This window comes from Haliotis cracherodii, unplaced genomic scaffold, assembly GCF_022045235.1.
Source record: "Haliotis cracherodii isolate W230 unplaced genomic scaffold, xgHalCrac1.p SCAF_9, whole genome shotgun sequence".
NCBI lineage: Eukaryota > Metazoa > Mollusca > Gastropoda > Lepetellida > Haliotidae > Haliotis > Haliotis cracherodii.
Genome location: NW_027266343.1, coordinates 28,400,791 through 28,421,615, shown reverse-complemented (window position 1 = coordinate 28,421,615; position 20,825 = coordinate 28,400,791). Strand labels below are relative to the sequence as shown.

Here is a 20,825-nt window from a genome sequence, read left to right as displayed (position 1 = left end):
AATAATAACTTCACAGACTGCTACTTTAAGCATGAACACACCAAATAAGGTAAAAAAACGTAGAAAGCAGTACAAAATCAGTTGACATTGTTCAGCATAATAATTCTATTATCAGCCCTCCCATTCTATCATCAGCCCTCCCATTCTCTTATCAGCCCTCCCATTCTCTTATCAGCCCTCCCATTCTCTTATCAGTCCTCCCATTCTATCATCAGCCTTCCCATGCTCTTATCAGCCCTCCCATTCTATTATCAGCCCTCCCATTCTATCATCAGCCCTCCCATTCTCTTATCAGCCCTCCCATTCTCTTATCAGCCCTCCCATTCTCTTATCAGTCCTCCCATTCTATTATCAGTCCTCCCATTCTATTATCAGTCCTCCCATTCTATCATCAGCCCTCCCATTCTCTTATCAGCCCTCCCATTCTATTATCAGCCCTCCCATTCTATTATCAGCCCTCCCATTCTCTTATCAGTCCTCCCATGCTCTTATCAGCCCTCCCATTCTCTTATCAGCCTTCCCATGCTCTTATCAGCCCTCCCATTCTATTATCAGCCCTCCCATGCTCTTATCAGCCCTCCCATTCTCTTATCAGCCCTCCCATTCTCTTATCAGCCCTCCCATTCTATTATCAGCCCTCCCATGCTCTTATCAGCCCTCCCATTCTCTTATCAGCCCTCCCATTCTCTTATCAGCCTTCCCATGCTCTTATCAGCTCTCCTAAATGAGTGCTCAGTGTTTGATATAAGTGCCTGCCCATAGGCCCGTGGCATGTAGATTTTGGGCTGGTAGTTCCAAATTTGTATTGGTCCTTATGCAGTAAATTTATGTGTCAATGTATTGAACACAGTGAGCTGCAGTTTCTAAAGTCTGTGGGTCCTGATGGAAGTCTGACAATTGTTATATTTCATACACTGGCTCAGATTACATCTGCAATATTTCTTCTGCAGCATGTCTTAGAGCCTCTCTCTACACTTTGCTTCAGAGTCAGGCAGTGGTAGGGTTTGCAACTTTGCACAGTGTTCATGCCATAGAATGGAGACTGACTCATTTGAATTCCGTGACTTATACTGAACCTCGTTTCAGCTTGTTGACTTAAAATAGACACACTCTTACACCTCAATGCAACTGTACATGTATTGATGGGTGATGGTGGCATGTTGTGTATATGAACCAAAGACATATTGAGGATGACTCAGGTCAAATACACACAAAACTGACTTCAAGAAATACTGACACCAACCATGGACAATGTATATCAGTGATACATACATACAATAGTAAGAAAATAACATGTACATATGTTGTGGTATTCTTCATCTCATATAAAATGAACTTCCAATCATTTGTTTCATAACACTTTCCAGGTATGTGAAATATCAAATCAAATCTTACATTTAGAGAATTCAAGAGGGCTGGAGCAAACCAAATCATCAAGTCATCACACATGTCAAATAAATTCTTCATCCATAAATCAACATTTACCAAAGAAACGTTCAATACCTTTCAGATGTTTATCTTACATATCATGCTTAAAGAGCTAGCAACACCTGGAACGAAATATAAAGAGTTTTAGTAATGTACTTCTGGTTGGGAGGATTTAAAACTCAAATTGATGCTATTACAGGTACAACTGAGAATGTCTGCCACAACTACCTGTCAACGTATAGAGTTCTGTGCCAAACACTTTTGAGTCCAAACTTGTCACTTGACACCATTTCCAGTAGATCTTGGTGTTAACAATTTCCACTTTTCTTAACAAGGCTAAACCAATTAGGAATCCCAGGCCTCAGAATAGTGTCCAAGGCTGCTGACTTCTGGTGGATCTACAGAGGAGAGTTCAAGGTCTGCACCCCTCCACCGTCTCCGACACCTCAGGTGTCCAGTAATCATGTGTTTCTGCCCACTGGTAGTGTGTACCCCCTCTTTTCCAAAACCCTGGATACGCCTCAATGTAGGCTTTAATCATTACAATGACTCATTTTGAAGTGAATGAAGCTGAAATAATTTCACACTGAAACTATAATGATATTTCTGTAGTGTGGCCATGACTCCTGACGGTAGTTTAGAGATCGACTTGTATGTGACTTTAGCAATGCCGTTTTCCAGTGTGTGTGTCAAACAAAGTAGAGTGTGGCAATTCAGTGCAGTCTTAATTGCATGTCAAATTGTTTTCAGAAAATGTAAATGCACACAAAATATTCATTTGCACAATCAGACTGTAAACAATTAATGTTAATTCTCCAACTAAGGGAGGTAATTTCCTCTTCAACAAAGCTGAACATTCCAAATCTGATAAGTATTTGTCCTTAAGGTCTTTCAAGCATTGCATCACGAAACAACAGTATCTCCTTCATCTAAGACAATGACAGTATGAGAACAAACCAATCATAAAATATCAGGATCAAAATTCAGTGCAGTATTAATTGCATGTCAAATTGTTTTCAGAAAATGTAAATGCACACAAAATATTCATTTGCACAATCAGACTGTAAACAATTAATGTTAATTCTCCAACTAAGGGAGGTAATTTCCTCTTCAACAAAGCTGAACATTCCAAATCTGATAAGTATTTGTCCTTAAGGTCTTTCAAGCATTGCATCACGAAACAACAGTATCTCCTTCATCTAAGACAATGACAGTATGAGAACAAACCAATCATAAAATATCAGGATCAAAATATATTTAAGCATGTTTCAATTCAAAAAGTGATACAACTGTTACATTTTCCCCAAGTAACAATGACAAGCATCAAGTATAATTTTTAATACCATGACAACAATCAGATATAATTTTTGCTGTAACCACGGGAACAATCTTAAGTACCTTTCTCCAGTAACATGACAATGGTGTCACATTACCAGGAAACATAACTTTTCTAAATGTATTTTCAAGTGACCATGGCAACCATCAGATGTCATTCTTCCAAAATACAAAATAACAAACAATTGTAACAATTCAGACTATGTTTGCTTATCAAGCTATACTTACTATCAGTCACACACAACACACTCTCCCTCCCACTCGCGTCTCGCTCTTCATCTATGCAACTACTTCATCACAGATCATTTTGGAATGTCCTTCTTCATCACTCATTAATCTCCTCTTCAGCAGTTGATAGAGTTGTCACCCCCATCTCCACGTCCAGTGACCATCACCAGGTGACTGCCTTGAAAAATACAATCCATATCAACAAAGTATACATGTATATATTCTAACCTGCCATGAAGCTAAATAACATATATAACTCTTTGATAAAGGTTTGACAGGTTTGACAATAACAGATTCTACTTCACTTAGGCATTTCTGATTGGTCAATCAAGTTTGATTGCCAAGAACAGGATGAAAAGAAACAGGTCCATCTAATATCTTCAGTGAGAAAAGTTTAATGGTTTTATTAATGGTAGGGCTTAATATTGTTGCAACCTAACACCTTGTTTCTAAAATCTGTAATTTGATGACATTTTGCAGAGTGGAACTATCTGATTTCAGAACTTGGTGGATTTGACATCAGTTACTCTCACTCAACATAGTCTACTTCGCAGACACTTTCGCTCAGCTTGCAGGTGTATATATATATATATATATAGCAACCGGAAAGCTCACTTGCCCACATATAAGGACAACCAAAGGCCTAGTATTCTACTTGACCTCAAGCTACAGTTTAAAAGGCAAGAGCAAATTTCTATTCTTGCTTCAAACAAGTTAGGTAATATATTTATGTAAAGATTAACACTTAAGAATTTTTTTATTTTAAAAAGTACCAAATTGAACCAAAGGAAGGGGAAAAAATGTTAGATTAATAAAATAAAAATAATTTACCTTGAACAAAATATAAATATGACAATAATAATGAATATTAAACGTTTGATAATTTTCCTCCTATTCAGAGACAAAAAGTAGTGAGTGAATGAATGTTGTTTAATGCTGCAGTCAGCAATATTCTAGATATGTGGTAATATAAATAATGGAGTCTGGACTTAGGAAACCAATGACTGAAAATAGGAGAAATTATCCATCCACATCATATTGGCTAAGTCACAGAGCCTAACACCCGTGAAGATCTGGGTTAGAATTGGTCTCCAGCAACCCATGCCTGTCGTAAGAGGCGACTAACGGGAGCCAGTGGTCAGCTTTGCTGACTTGGTTGAGGCATGTCATAATATCCAAATTGGGTGGATTGATGCTTATGATATCAATCACCAGATTATTTGGTTCATACTCGATTATTTACAGACCTCCGTCATATAGATGGAATATTGCTGAGTGCGGTGTTAAAAAACAAACAAACAAAAGTCTGATCACCTGATGTCAGTTGGCTGGTAAGTCAAGCATTGTTAACTGACCAATTCTATACGTAACTACGACCAGTTCTATTAAAAAACTAACAAAACAAAACTATATTGAGTCTCCGACCTGTTCCCAGGTCCAACTGGTCATCATCCGCACGATCATTGCTGCCAAAGTCTGGGTTCAAATCCAGTGGTGGGTCATCATCTTCATCAGCTCCCAACAGGGCATCGGAGTCCGACCTCTGTCTCAGGATGGAGTATCGACGCACTTCACGGAACTTCCTGTAGGACCACGAAAGAAATGACCAGGGTTCAGAAGATCACCTTCAAATGTTGGGGTTTCATACTGCACGTAACAATTGAATGGAAACAAATAAACTCTCAGGGTAAAGATTAACCTGGATTTTCAAATCCATTTGGTGCTCTTGTGACAAAAGACATGCTTAAGGACAAAATGGCAACTCTCAACTCCTAGCCGAGGGTTCTGATATGTATATGTACCAACAGTTCCATAATCATGGTGACACCTTGATATCCTTCAGTCACCAGCTGGCTACTGACACTGAATGGGGAGTCAAACAGTGGTGCAGATGAGAACTTTTCAGAGAATGTGAAACAGATTGAGAGGTATCATTATTATTGCAATTATTATTTACAGATTAAAATAAAAAATGAAGCTAAGTGGGTTTGTTAGGCTCATCATCAGCTCAGGGCCCTTGCCCCTTCTACGTACACGCAGCCCAGACAGTGAATGGGTCTCCTCCCAGGAACACTGCCTAGTCTAACCCACGCAGGACTTTTCGGAGAATGTGAAGACTCCCCAACACTGCAGCCTTCTGCATTACCCAGATTGTCAGAAGGGCTGTATTCCTGGTAGCAAACCCGGGTACTCTCCCGACGTCAGTCAACAGATTGGGAGGTACTTAAACTAAGGCATCGAGGACAATGGAGAGTCGGACAACATGGTAGATGGGATGCAAGCGTGACATTTCAAAAGCGAGGTCTGCATATTTGCCATGTTTTTCCTCAATCTTGTCAATCACATTACTGTCAAGGGGACAGCAAATTCAATGACCTAAATGATTTCATTGGATTTATCAAAAAGGACAAGATCAGGTTTGTAGGCCTGGATACGTCTAAGGCTGTAAATGGGCCTATTCCAAAGACTTTTGTATCTATCATTTTCCATGACACCCTCTACATACCTCAAAACCACAAGCATGGCGAAGGCGGTGATAAAATGATCAAGCTACACCATCATGTCGTTTAAGATTATTATTACTATTGTTATTATTATTAGAGCATGCCTTCACAAACCTTTTGTAATACACGATGACGAGGATGGTGACGAAGGCTGCTCCCAGCAACACTGGCACGGCAATGTAGACGGCCCGCATGTTGGGACCCTTGATGTCTGGCGCTGATGGGCCGCTGTCTGGTGGCAGACACCATGAATGTTTATAGTCATTTGTTGTGTTTTCAAATTGTTTGTGCATCCACCAAAAAGATAATATTTGTTGTAGGGGTCTACATGAGAAAAAGTCCAGTATGAGGACAGTTTGCATAAAGATGGTGTGAAGACACAGTCCATGGTGATTGTGTCTGTATGAAGACATAGTCCGTGGTGATGGTGTCTGTATGAGGACACAGTCCATGGTGATGGTGTCTGTATGAGGACACAGTCCCAGGTGATGGTGTCTGTATGAGGACACAGTCCGTGGTGATAGTGTCTGTATGAGGACACAGTCCGTGGTGATGGTGTCTGTATGAGGACACAGTCCGTGGTGATAGTGTCTGTATGAGGACACAGTCCATGGTGATGGTGTCTGTATGAGGACACAGTCCGTGGTGATGGTGTTTGTATGAGGACACAGTCTGTGGTGATAGTGTCTGTATGAGGACACAGTCCGTGGTGATGGTGTCTGTATGAGGACACAGTCCGTGGTGATGGTGTCTGTATGAGGACACAGTCTGAGGTGATTGTGTCTGTATGAGGACACAGTCCGTGGTGATGGTGTCTGTATGAGGACACAGTCCATGGTGATAGTGTCTGTATGAGGACACAGTCCCAGGTGATGGTGTCTGTACGAGGACACAGTCCGTGGTGATGGTGTCTGTATGAGGACACAGTCCGTGGTGATAGTGTCTGTATGAGGACACAGTCTGTGGTGATAGTGTCTGTATGAGGACACAGTCCGTGGTGATAGTGTCTGTATGAGCACACAGTCCATGGCGATGGTGTCTGTATGAGGACACAGTCCCAGGTGATGGTGTCTGTATGAGGACACAGTCCGTGGTGATGGTGTCTGTATGAGGACACAGTCCGTGGTGATGGTGTCTGTATGAGGACACTGTCCGTGGTGATGGTGTCTGTATGAGGACCCAGTCTGTGGTGATGGTGTCTGTATGAGCACACAGTCCGTGGTGATGGTGTCTGTATGAGGACACAGTCCCAGGTGATGGTGTCTGTATGAGGACACAGTCCGTGGTGATGGTGTCTGTATGAGGACACTGTCCGTGGTGATGGTGTCTGTATGAGGACACAGTCCCAGGTGATGGTGTCTGTATGAGCACACAGTCCGTGGTGATGGTGTCTGTATGAGGACACAGTCCCAGGTGATGGTGTCTGTATGAGGACACAGGCCCAGGTGATGGTGTCTGTATGAGCACACAGTCCGTGGTGATGGTGTCTGTATGAGGACACAGTCCCAGGTGATGGTGTCTGTATGAAGACACAGTCCGTGGTGATGGTGTCTGTATGAGGACACAGTCCCAGGTGATGGTGTCTGTATGAGGACACAGTCCGTGGTGATAGGGTCTGTATGAGGACACAGTCCGTGGTGATTGTGTCTGTATGAGGACACAGTTCGTGGTGATGGTGTCTGTATGAGGACACAGTCCGTGGTGATAGTGTCTGTATGAGGACACAGTCCGTGGTGATTGTGTCTGTATGAGGACACAGTCCGTGGTGATAGTGTCTGTATGAGGACACAGTCCATGGTGATGGTGTCTGTATGAGGACACAGTCCATGGTGATGGTGTCTGTATGAGGACACAGTCCGTGGTGATAGTGTCTGTATGAGGACACTGTCCGTGGTCTCTGTGTGAGGACAGGGTCCATGAGGATAGGGTGGGGACAGGGCCTACATGAGACCAAGACCTCATGAGTTTAAGGAATAGTCAGTGTCAAGGACCACACACAACAAAAATCAAATTTCAAAGGACATTCACGTAACCATGGTAACAGGGCAATAGGCATGTAAGCCAACCATGTTGCTTTACCTACCATTGACAAGCTGGGCTCCCACCACATAGATGATCTTACTCTTTTCCTTGCCGTCCATGGGGATGAGGAGCGTCCTGCTCTTAGCAGCTGTCTGGATCCTTGACACAAACTGGAACACAACCCACAGCATCCAGTAGTACCATCTCTCTATATTGACCAGGGCCCCATTGCACAAAGCTTTGACTATCATAAACCTATGTTAAAGCATGGGAGTTAGGATCACCTAAGTGCTAAAATCGCTATAAGCAACGGGCCCAGGACTTATCCTGAACCAGGGGTAGTGTGTGGCTCAATGCATTAGATCCCTGCAATACACTGACACCTATGACAATAGCCAGTGCTTTATGCTTGGGCTTATGTTCCCTGCAGTATACTGACACCTATGACCATAGCCAGTGCTTAATGCTTGGGCTTATGTTCCCTTCAGTATACTGACACCTATGACAATAGCCAGTGCTTTATGCTTGAGCTTATGTTCCCTGCAGTATACTGACACCAATGACAATAGCCAGTGCTTAATGCTTGGGCTTATGTTCCCTACAATATACTGACACCTATGACAATAGCCAGTGCTTTATGCTTGGGCTTATGTTCCCTGCAGTATACTGACACCTATGACAATAGCCAGTGCTTTATACTTTGGCTTATGTTCCCTTCAGTATACTGACACCAATGACAATAGCCAGTGCTTTATGCTTGGGCTTATGTTCCCTTCAGTATACTGACAACTATGACAATAGCCAGTGCTTTATGCTTGGGCTTATGTTCCCTTCAGTATACTGACACCTATGACAATAGCCAGTGCTTTATGCTTGGGCTTACGTTCCCTTCAGTATACTGACACCTATGACAATAGCCAGTGCTTTATGCTTGGGCTTATGTTCCCTGCAGTATACTGACACCTATGACAATAGCCAGTGCTTTATGCTTGGGCTTATGTTCCCTGCAGTATACTGACACCTATGACAATAGCCAGTGCTTTATGCTTGGGCTTTTGTTCCCTTCAGTATACTGACACCAATGACAAAAGCCAGTGTTTTATGCTTGGGCTTATGTTACCTTCAGTATACTGACACCTATGACAATAGCCAGTGCTTTATGCTTGGGCTTATGTTCCCTGCAGTATACTGACACCAATGACAATAGCCAGTGCAGTGTCGATATATACAGTAAGTGGTGCTTACATCAGCTGTGGACATATACAGTAAGTTGTGTTTACATCAGCTGTGGACATATACAGTAAGTGGTGCTTACATCAGCTGTGGACATATACAGTAAGTGATGCTTACATCAGCTGTTGACATATACAGTAAGTGGTGCTTACATCATCTGTGGACATATACAGTAAGTGGTGCTTACATCAGCTGTGGACATGTCCTGGGGATCCTTGGAAGGGACCAGCAGGACATTGGCAAGCACAGGGTTGGTCTTGTGGATCTGGACCACCAGTCGGTTCGCACCTTCACCGTACGTCTGAAACAGGATGAAAGAGATGATATACAATAAGGGAAACCTTAAAGACAATTAATATATATTATATATATATCATAGCTGGGGCTGCATTTGTCTTAGTTTTTCAAGCTGACATATATATTGGTTGAGAAGATTGACACTGACCATGCTATACCAACAGGAAGAAAGGACTGGTAGAACTTGTTCTTGTGTTCCGCCATGCTGCCTGGGCATCGTTCCACAAAGCGATCTTAGTACTACAACTATCGTAAGCCAGTGTTAAAGTATGGGAGTTACAATCACTTTAGCGCTAAGATAGCTTTGTGGAACGGGGCCCTGGTTTAGATGGTAAATATTCATATAAAGGGAATAAGGTATAATTCTAGTTCTCTCTAGCGTCTACGTCTGTTGTCATTTCTTTAAAGTAGTTAAGATTTCTACAAAAACTATCTTCAACTGAGACATCGCACATGATGAAAGGCAGTAAACCAGGGGTCAAACAACAACATGCTTCCCCCCCCCCCAAAAGAAACAAAATATAGCAACTGTCATATTGCCTGTTTGACAGCGGTAACTTGTTGACTGTAACCTTTACTACATATTCAGTGTGGTCCACTACATCTCATTAACTATCAGAGACATTCTTTAGAAGTTGTTAACACGACAGGTGATAACACACATTGTTAACACTTCTTGTAACCAAATTCAGTTGCAGTAAATCAAAAATGTTTGTTAGTAAATCTTCACTGACACAATAATAAGTGCTCAAATTTTCAGGCAGATATGGATATATTTCACCCATACTGAAAGAAATGTTACCAGTTCCCAGACAGTGGGCAGGCAGCTATTTTGGACACTGATAGTGGTTCCACAACGGCACTATTGTAGTGGTTCCACAACGGCACTATTGTAGTGCTTCCACAACGGCACTATTGTAGTGGTTCCACAACGGCACTATTGTAGTGGTTCCACAACAGCATTATTGTAGTGCTTCATCAACGGCACTATTGTAGTTCCTCCACAACAGCACTATTGTAGTACTTCCACAACGGCACTATTGTAGTATTGCAAAAGTATCACAAAACCATTTTATCCTTTCCTGATGGTTCCGAATCCCCCCTAGTTACCTCTACTCACCAGAGACAAGGCCACCTTCAGCAACTGTAGGAACATCAGCTTGTGGAAGATATTCTTGTCAAAATGATAACTTTCTGCATTTGGTGAGAAATTAAGACGGATGATGATACCCTTTTCTGTAAAAACAATATAGCAAGTCTTCTATGAATCTTGTTTACATGGCATCAGTAATGTGGCAGCCTAATAACGCTAGTCTAATTTGAAGATGATCAACAAATCTACAATTGTGCATTGATGGGGATAAGGTTTCAGTGTTTCAGTGCTCTCAATAAAAGTGTTTACAGATGCCATTCACAATGGCCATTCATAATTAACAAAAAGGCTACAAATATATCTGATCTATCTGTTTTATCTTGGCATTCTCGGGTCGTTTTTCTCACAGTCTACAGAAATTGTTTGTAATAATTCCCCCAAAAGAATGGTCAAATTATCACATTGTGGTTAGAATATGCATCACTGATGTTTAAGCTTTCTTTACAATGGTGGCTTGTATTTCACTGTCACAACAAAGAGGATATAGATAGATAGATAGATAGATAGATAGATAGATAGATAGATAGATAGATCAGGGATTATGTGGCCCTGACACAGTGGTAAATGTGTGTTTTACTTAATTGTGTACTCTTGATTTCATCATGTTTGATGATCTGTTGTTCTGACATCAAATGTATACAATTCTATTGGGTTATCGACAGCCATTGTTTTTGCATTGATGCATAGACTGCGTTTTCAAGATAATTATAGTGTGAATTTTGAGGTATCAAATGGAATTAGATACCTGATTTTTATCTTTTTTATTATTATCATATAGCTTTCTTTAGTGCCAAGGTATAAGGTTTATCAACATTTTAAACAAAGGTTATCAGTAATAAAATTGTCTGAAGCTCCCTGTTTCTACAGGTTCTCCAACAGTTGTGAGAACTACATGACGTCACTCTGGTATAATATGAAGTTGTAATACAATTGATCATGACATGTTGGCAAAATGCAGTGAAAAATAAACTCATTCAGACTTTTTTCTGATACATATTAATCGAACACAACATGTGGATGTGACATTCAAGTTTCAATGCTGAATGTCATGTTTTCTACATTGGGAATGAAGTCCTATGAAGCCCAGAAGTCGAAGGATTTCAGGCTTCAAACTCCATTTAGCAATGTTTTCAATCAGATGGCAGCAAATACATACATTCGTTTCAAAATCCAATATCAATGAACTTTGTAACCAAGAAATAAAGTAGAGAAAATCTATTGCCCATGGGTTCCATTCCATGAAGCGATCTTAGCGCTACAATAATCGTAACTCCCATCCTTTAACACCTGTTTGCGACAGTCATAGCATTAAGATGATCATAACTCCCATCATTTAACATAGGTTTGTGACAGCGCTAAGATGCGCTAAGATGATTGTAGCTCCCATACGTTAACATGGGATTGCAACAGTGGTAGCACTAAGACGATTGTAACTCCCTTACTTTAACAAAAGATTGCTTTGTGGAATGGGAGCAAAACTTATCTAGGATTCCAAACACAGTGCAATAGCCAGTCGAATTGGGGAAAATTCTTTTGTTTAAGTTCCTATTTTCCTAAATTGAGATTTTTTATATTAACACTGCATTCAATACAATACTGTAATCTTAGCAAGCCTCTTCCTCTTCATTGGTCCTGTTATCAGTGAAATACAAGTCACCTCTACAAAGCCAGTACATTAGTTATAAATACTTCATGATTTGGGAAATTCTTAATTCCAATTTGGGATTTTTAGATGGCATCAGCTGCAGAGTACGGGCCAAATATCTGTCTTTGAGAAGGACAAGAAGGTCCCAGTGTGTTCGTGGAAAGTGTTGACTCACCAAACACCTGGACATTGTAGCGCTTGTACACAGTGCTCACAGAGTTGATGGCTTCCGCGGTGACGGTATAATTGCCTGGTTTGCTGTATGAATGCTGGACACGTCGTTCCCATGACAACAGCGGCCTCACATTTCCGACCTACAGGAAACCAAAAGTCATCAAACATGTGGGTGCTCAACATTGTTATTTGTTTCTAAATTGTTGTTGTTGATATTCATTTAATAACAGTAAGTGAGTGAGTGAGTTGGGTTTAATTCCACTTTTAATTCCAGTTACATCAAGGCGTGTTTGCTCTATGTGGGAGGAAAGCCCGAAGTGATGCAGATCTCGGATGTTTTCCACTTCAGACAAACCCATGAGCACAAGTATGGTGCTGACAAACCTAGCAACATAATCGGGGCGAACCGGGATTCGAACCCCCCATCATAGGTTTCTGGCATGCCCAAGGGATGTAACTCTGCACAGTGAATCGTGGCATTTAGATGACTGGGCCACCCGTTCCCCCCATTTTATAACAACAGCCTGTAAATAATCAAGTCTGGAACAGACAACCCAGTGATTGATATCATGATCAAAAATCTATTGGGTCAGGGTATGATGACACTCTATCAACCAAGTCAATGAGCCTGACCACCAGGTTCATCATAGTTCTTCTAGTGATGGTGTTGGGAAAGCTGTTTTTACCTGGAATCCCCATCAGGGGTTTAAAGGGGTGACTCACCTCATCACCAAAAGTCCACAGGAAGTGGATGTGTGCCTGGTTGTTGCTCACCAGTGGTCCAAAAACATCGATGTCAAAGTTAGTCAAGTGATTCACCTTTGTTGCTGATGGGACAATGACAATTGTGCGGGTGATCTTATCTGTTGAGAGAGAACAAACCAGGGATTATTTTTTGCAGCTGTAATAAGCAATATCATGGCTTTCCACTAGTGACGGGAACTGGTCTGAACTGCGTATATTGCAATACTTTTTAACATATTGTGATACGCACCACAATATATTGCATGCGTCCTTTCATCTGTAATTGTTAAGAACCGGAACAAAAATAAGAGTCATCAGGAGATGACATATCCCCCGCTCATGTGCAAATTGGAAATGGTTTATGGCTACTCATTCCACACTTCTGGTTCATTGCCATTGGATACCTTCAGTTCAGTGAAGAAAAAAGTATTGCAGTTCAGTATTTTTCAAAATCCCAAATCATCAAAAGGCACCAGTTCAACATCTGTATAGCAGGTCTCATCTAGAAATATTCAACGATTTTGGAGTTCTGCTCTGGAAACAAGCACTACCCTCATTTTCAGTAAAGTCCAACTTGTTGTCATGAAAACATAAAAAATAAATAAACAAGAGTCATCAGAACAGACAAATCCCCCATCTGACTGTTACTTTAAGCCCAACTTGATGAGAGAATTTCTATTTAATCTGTCTGTCCATATGCAAGAGCAGTTATTGAGCTATCAAAACAAACCCATGGAATTGGGATTCAGAATTTTGTATTTCTACGTCAAAGTTAAACTTGTTGCCATGGAAATGGAAAAACTATAAATTCAAAAAATCCCTGGTACACAAAAATCCCTAATTAGCAAAAGTCACCAGTTGACAACATGGTCTTTGTTTGTGCACAGTTTCAAAAAAGAATACCTATTACTTTGAGAGATATCGTCCGGACAAACACACCACTATGAACAGAATCAAAGTAAAACTTGTTGCCATGGAAACGGATAAAATATACATGCTAAACACCCCTAAATAGCAAAAGGCATGATTTGACAACCTGGTCTTGAGTGTGCAAAGTGTCAAGAAAAGAATACCAATTAGGTTCAGAGATATGGTCTGGACAAACACATCACTATAAACAAAGTCAAACTTGTTGCTATGGAAACAGGGAAAAAAAATTACTTAAAAATTTCTGATACCAAAAGGCACCACTTCATCTCTTGGTTAATACATGTGTACCAGGCTTGGATGAAAAGTCTTTCACTGTTTTCATGTTGTGCTCTGGAAATCCACCATGCCCCTTCCCCAAAAGAACTAACCTGAGGTATTGTCCTGATGTAGATGTAATAGAAAATAGGGAAAATACCATAGGGATTGATATAGCATTAGTTGTAATCCCTTGTCTTCTCCACTGGTCCAACTTGTCCCATCTGTTGTCATATAATATATAAGAGAGGATGAACGTCTCCATGATCTTGCCACAGCTTCCGAGGCAAGCTCAGAGTATCTGGATGTCGGCATTTTCTGTGTGATAACTTCCAGGTGGTTGGATGTAGGCTGGACAGATTGTCATGGAAAATGCTGGACTTGGATTGTTGTAACAGATCTTGACATAGAGTAGTAGTAGTGGTTATCCAAGCAAAGATCTGGATCTGGGGATGTAAGAACCATTCTGTTGCCACTATTCTCCCCTGGCAGGAAAGGCTGTCGGCGAGCATGTTCAGTTTCCTGGGTATATGTCTCACTTCCATTCGGCAATTGATGGAGTCTGCCAAGGCAACCAATCATGTAGTCTCTATCATCAGAGAGCTGGATCTGGTTCCCCCTTGTTTCTGGATGTAAGCCACTACTGAGGTATTGTCCATGGCTATGAGGATGGACAATTGTGAGAGACATATCTTCCATGCCAGGATGGTGTAATACATGGCCTTCATTTCCTTGCAGTTGAAGGTTCTTTTCTCCGGTGTTCCAAAATCCCTGTACCGGGCTCCCAATCCCGAATCTGACATGTCTGTGAGTAGATGGTGTTCGGGTGTTGGAGAAGTCAGAGGGATGCTGCTCATCACATGCACTCTGTGAGTCCACCAATGCAGGTCTCATGCTAAATTGGGAGGTAAGTGAGTCTTGCACTCTAGGGAGAGGCATGGAGGAGAGTTGATCCATGGCTGTAGAGGACGTAACTTCAACCTTCCTCTGATGGTCATATCATGTAGAGACATTAAGTTGCCTAGAAGAGCCATCCACCACCTTAGCGACCTGCTGGGTTGACTTGATAGTGATTGAATCATCGTGATAAGTCTTGATGAATCGATCCTCTGGTGGACATAGATATCCCTTGTGTGGTTGGAAACGTGCTCAGGTGTATATGATGTCTTCAACCTGAGTGGCCTTGGACTTGGAGGGATTGACTAGGAAGCCTAGGTAGGTCATAAGCTTGATCAGAAATAGCATGTTCTGGTGAAACTGAGCTTGATCTGCAGCCAGGAAATTGTCCAGGTATCCATGGATTCGTACTAGCTGGAGATGGGCAAATCTGATGATTGGCGCTGTAATCCTGGTAAATAGCCTGACTCGTAAAGTCGACCAGTGATTGCAATGCGCATGACGATGGTTGTATCAGGACATGAAGATAGGCATCTTGTAGGTCGAGGCTGATGAGCCAATCTCCTGTCTTTAACATTGACTGTAACTTCTGTATGGATTCCATCTGGAATTTTGGCGGAGGTACCAGGAATTTCTTGTTTAGGATCTTTAGGTCGATTAACATCCTCATGTGAGTTGTATTCTTCTTCGGGACTAGAAATACCGGCGAATAAAAGCCTTTGTTCTTGTTGGTCTCCGAATAGCTTGCTTCTTTAGTAGCCTCTTGATGGCCAGATCTGCCCTGGCGATGGGATCCACGTTTCTTGTCGTCAGACAGATGAAAAGATTCCTGAGAAGATTGGCGCTTGTCGTACCCCTGACTCGGTTGAAATGAATCCTTCCTGGAGGGGACAAACTTCTTCTTAGGAGGCTGTTTATAAGTTGAGTCTTTCTGATCCCAGGAACACTTCTGGGGCTGGGAATATCCATGTGCCTTGGCAGCTAGGCTGATAGTAGATGCTTTGAATCGTTGTGTTGTACCTTGTCTGATTTTCTGTTGAATGTCTTGGGCGCAAATATCGGTTGTGACATTATCAACCTCTTGGTTTGGTTAGAAACAGCTCTTGAATGAATCTGTGTTAGTAATTGTTGATGCTGAATTTATAGTAGCTGTGAAGACATCCAGACTTGGGTGGAGAGTAAGTCTTCCTGCATTCTGACTATAGTGTCAAGGAGGCTGTGGATGAGTCTGACATGACCTGTCCTAATAATCATAGGAGTCTCTCCGGGTATACCTTTATAAGATGTCCGATTCCCATGACAAACCAGTTGATATAGGCGCCAATGTCCATTGCATATATGGATACCAAAGACAGATCCTTCATCCATGAAGCAGGTAACGTAACATTAGTACTAGGGTTGAGTACAGGCTTCGTAAAATCTTCGGTGAGTTCCATGAAGGTATGTCCCTCATATAATCCCATTGGGGTGAAGCGTCAGCCTGATTAATGTCTTCATAACACTCTGCCTCCGAGTGACCATGGGTAGCTCATGTGGGGGGAGGATATTCATAATAGTCCGCCACGTATTCCCCGTGTGGTTCATCTTCCTCTGGTGTCCAGGATTCCGGTAGGAATCTGTGTGGCTTGTGATGGCTGCCCTGGTGTTACAGAGCTCGTACATCTCGGTCGGTTGGACAGCCCTGTGTGGTCCGTGCAGCTGGCTTGGGTACCGTCAGTTGATGGAGATCAAACGGTAGGCTGATTGGCTGGACGGTCGTCAGGTTCACAGTGGAGTCCATGCTGTAACCGTACGGTGTCCTATCGGTTGGCTGGGCTGCCGGCCGGCGGTGTTGCCATACAGTGACTTAGCTAGGGACTATGGCCTTGTAGTACTCTTCTGGGACCAAAACAAAGTCTAGCTGCCTGTGTATCACGGTAGGGAAAAGCTTGCAAGCTTATACCCGGCTGGACAGACGGCTGGTCGGACGGCTGATAGGTCGGCTGATCGGTCGGCTGGCCATGTGACTGGTCAGTTGGCTGGACAGCTGGCTGACCGGCTGGCTGGACGGTTGGCTGGTCAGTACGATGGGCTGGGGTAGGCCCTATGGCCGTGTGTGTAGCAAAGACAGATGGTTGTCCCCCATGCGGTCTTTTGACCATAGTTTTCATCATCCTTACATCCTCGTTTAAGGCTGAGAACCGTGTCTCAAACATGGCCTTCATCATTTCCTGCAATTGCTTGAATAGTTGCTTAATCAGACTCATGGAGAGCACAGGAAATGGTTGTTTTGATGGAGTGGGAGGTGCTGTGGTATGCAGGTGCCTGAACGGTGTTGGCTGCCATGATGACTTCCACTTTCTTCTTTGCCGCTTCATATCCTTTTAGCCTTAGTCATGGCCTCTGTAACTTTAAAAAGGCTTTCTTAGATGTAGTGCTCACATCTTGTCTCCTCTGTGCATATCTTCTCTCTGCACATCATGCACAAGAGGAACTCCCGTGATCATGAACCAAACACACTTCTTGCAACCGGGAGTACAAGGAGACTCCATTACGACATCACAACAACACATCACACCAGCTTATACTAACGTGTATGCAATCGTCACTCCATATTTACTTACTGCTCTGTTTGATAGAAAACTGTTTGAATAATCAGAGATTAATGTGACTAATACAATGTACTAGATCGTTACAACTATAACAATAGATGTGGACTCGAGCACACACAGGAAAAAGTGAGGTTCCGGCCATAGCTTGGGTGGTTACGATGCTATTGGGACAGAGGGAAAGGTGGACAGACTAAAGATTTGGGAGAGGACAAGCGTAATAACATAATTTTCGGCTCAAAATCATAACTATTACGTCAAAATCCTAATGGCTGGCATCACTGCTTAACCATACTGTCATCATGAGGTGAAAATTGAAAGCTCCCAGTAACATATTGAGGGTGCTAGTTTTATGAAGATGTGCTTACTAACCTTCAACTCGGAACTCCAGTGACTTGGTGACACTGCCCTTGGCATTGGTGGCCGTGACTGTGACATTTTTAAGTCCATGTTTAGTGAAACTGTGTTTCACAGAGCTGTTCTTGAGACTTGTCTTGGTGACAGCTGGAGAGTCATCCCCAAATGACCACAAGTACTTCGTCGACACTTTAGAACCCTGGGAGAGTGACAAATCACCATGATCAGTTTCCTTACCAAATTGAGTCATTTTACTGATACATAAACAGTTGTGTTGGGGAAAGTTGAACATTGTGAACCTAGGACTTGGATTTAGTTGGGTTGAAATCAATCTCAATTTTTTTACTTGGTCGTATGACCTTTGCTTTTGGTAACATTGACTGTCTGGCTAGTTGTCAGACTTGATGGCACCACAGAACTGTTTACCATTGCATGATATCTATGACCAGGTGAGCTGATGAATGTTTGAAATACAAAGGTCAAAAGAACATCACGTATTTATCAATGCACATACTTGTAAGGTCCATTGTAGAACTCAAGTCTGTGGCATATTTTGTATCTATGGTTCACATGTCTACAGTTGTAGGGAACAGTGTCAGTCATATTCAGTATACATATCTAAGTTCCAGAACAAAACTAACCATACCGAACGAGTAAGGGGGAACAGAGCCACAGAATAAATCTGGCGTCATCCCTTGATCGAATCAACATGATGTTTGACAAGAATGATGTCGTCTGTAGCCTGTATCACAAGCACATGATCCTCATCTCATCAGGATCATGAAGACGGGATGAGGAAAATCGTATCTGGACCACTCAAAACAGTGATTGATATAATGCGCAATGACATTCCGTCAACCACTTGGAGCCTGACCACCCTATCAATTGACAAACCAAGGATGACAATCAGGGCAAATATACAATTAGAACCAATTAGAGGCAAGATTAGGGGAGACAACTTTGCATGGTGAAACTGGACCAGAGGCTTGTCTGTCTGTTTGTTTGCAAGCACGCAGCAATATTCCAGCTATATGACAAGAACCGGTAAATAATCAAGTCTGGACAAGACAATTCTGTGATCGAAAAATTATGAGCAATGATCCCCACTTTCGTGAATGATGACACACTATCAACTAAGTCACGGAGTCTGAGCAACAGATCTGTTTAGTCCCCTCTTAAGACCAGCTTGGTTGCTGGGGACTTATTCTAACCCGGAATCCCCACTGGTTCTATACTTTGAAAATTGTATATTCAATCTTTTGTAATATTTGGCAAATTGGCACAAAAATTTAATGAAGCTGTTGTGTGTATTTAGGCATAAGGAAATCAACACAAGAATGTAGTCATTCTGGTTTCGAAATCTCATTCAATGTGTTTCAAGATGGGCTTGAGCACTAAACACAACATGTCTGATGCTTGAATTGAAAACAGGATTATGTCAGTATATGCAATTAACTAAGTAAATCAAATCTGATGTTGTCTCTTTCTTTTAAGAATTGACCTTCTCTTGTGTAGGTTCACTGGAGTATAGCTTGACTTGATCACTCGATGCCACCACTCACCTTCCCTTGTATGAGTGAGAAAACAACATCGGAATTTGTGGCTGCGATTGGCTGATCGGTCTGAATCTTCAGATCCCCTGGTTTGACAGTCGGACATGTCATTAACGATGGCTTGTACTTGTCATCATCAGCTTTGCCACCTGTACAAGCATCGGCAGCAATTTTGCGGTATCTGTGCCAATGAAAAGACAAGGGTAAAGTTTGATCACACAGTTAACAGCTGAATGAGTGAGTGAGTGAGTGAGTGAGGTGTAACACTGGCTCTTGCAATAGTCAGGGTTTTTAGTGGTGATAAACTATTGTGCCCTTTAAACATAAAACTGCAAACATGGCAAATTGACACAAATAACACAATCTCATCAATCTGATCTTAGTTCTTGCTACCGCTAAACAAAGAATCCATTACAGGTCACGCCAGGACATCTTTTAGCAAACTTTGACTGACGAGCTTTCTCGAGCTTTACGGCACAAGTTTCAAACGGGCGACTTCCATTCCAGACTACACTTTGAAAAATAGATTCAAAATATGAAATCTAAACAAAAGAAAATTCTGGACTGTCTAATAGATGGTCGAGATTGTAAGTCAGTGCTTCCTACAGAGTTGTACACCCTGTAACTGTCATTGAGGTTGCATGACAAAAATACACATTCAGACTTCCACCTTTCCCGATCTGGAAAGCAATGCTCTGATTGGTCGGATAAAAGGTCATTCTGACGTGACGCGTAAAGTCCTCAGATCTTTATTTAGCAGTAGTGAGCTCTAAGATCTGATGTTAATGAGACAGCAAGCAACAAGACATATGTGTACAACAGGTCCTCTGTGACTAAAATGAGAAAGGCAGTGGGAATCATCCAAACTAATTCATTTGTACCATGCTCTTTATATTTATGAAAAGTTCTATCAAAATACAAAACATGGTAAACACTATCAATGTTCACACTGTCTATGTCTTCTTCACCCACAAACATTTTGGTTCCAACAAGGATATCTGAAAGCATAATACTTTTTTTATAACTACTCATTTTTGGAACAGAGGTACCACTTGGATCCCGACTTTCAAGCCTTTGTAAATCTGTGTGTACTCCAGCAATATCAGGTGATTATCAGTAATAGGCTTCTTGTATCCATGTGGGGAGTCCAACCCACGTCTTGATGAGAGACGTATTCAGATGCATAAAATCCTGGACATCACAAGTATAAAATCAAGATTTCTGAGTAAGGAGTATTTCTGACTCCTTGTTTAAGCAAAACAGAAAACATCATGCCTAAAGTCACCATTTTCATTAATTTTGAATGAGATGGAGCTTGACCCATTACATTTTAACAATCATTCTAAAAAAGGAAGCCTTTTCTCCACAGTAAATGCTCTTAAAAAATTGAAACACAATTTGTTAGATATGTTTTGAAACAGAAGATCTGCTACTCCACCTTGCAACGTCCACCTGTTCCACAGTTTAGGTGAGATGGGTGAT

General features: G+C 41.8%; 1 protein-coding gene across 2 annotated transcripts in view; it reads right to left on the bottom strand.

The window, feature by feature from the left end:
- Positions 1-1,017: 1,017 nt before the first annotated feature.
- LOC139453281 (VPS10 domain-containing receptor SorCS2-like) overlaps positions 1,018-20,825 on the bottom strand; it is a 49,519-nt gene continuing 29,711 nt past the window's right edge. Inside the window, exons 17-26 of one of the 2 annotated variants that reach the window (XM_071234916.1) lie at positions 19,353-19,524; positions 17,806-17,989; positions 12,743-12,882; positions 12,021-12,159; positions 10,168-10,283; positions 8,938-9,051; positions 7,579-7,687; positions 5,610-5,727; positions 4,417-4,574; positions 1,018-3,169 (exon numbers count right to left, since the gene is read on the bottom strand). In XM_071234916.1, coding sequence (XP_071091017.1) covers positions 3,108-3,169; positions 4,417-4,574; positions 5,610-5,727; positions 7,579-7,687; positions 8,938-9,051; positions 10,168-10,283; positions 12,021-12,159; positions 12,743-12,882; positions 17,806-17,989; positions 19,353-19,524 — 1,312 coding nt within the window. In that variant the 3' untranslated portion in view covers positions 1,018-3,107. The remainder of the gene's footprint in view (positions 3,170-4,416; positions 4,575-5,609; positions 5,728-7,578; positions 7,688-8,937; positions 9,052-10,167; positions 10,284-12,020; positions 12,160-12,742; positions 12,883-17,805; positions 17,990-19,352; positions 19,525-20,825) is intronic. The other variant, XM_071234917.1, reaches the window with a different exon arrangement.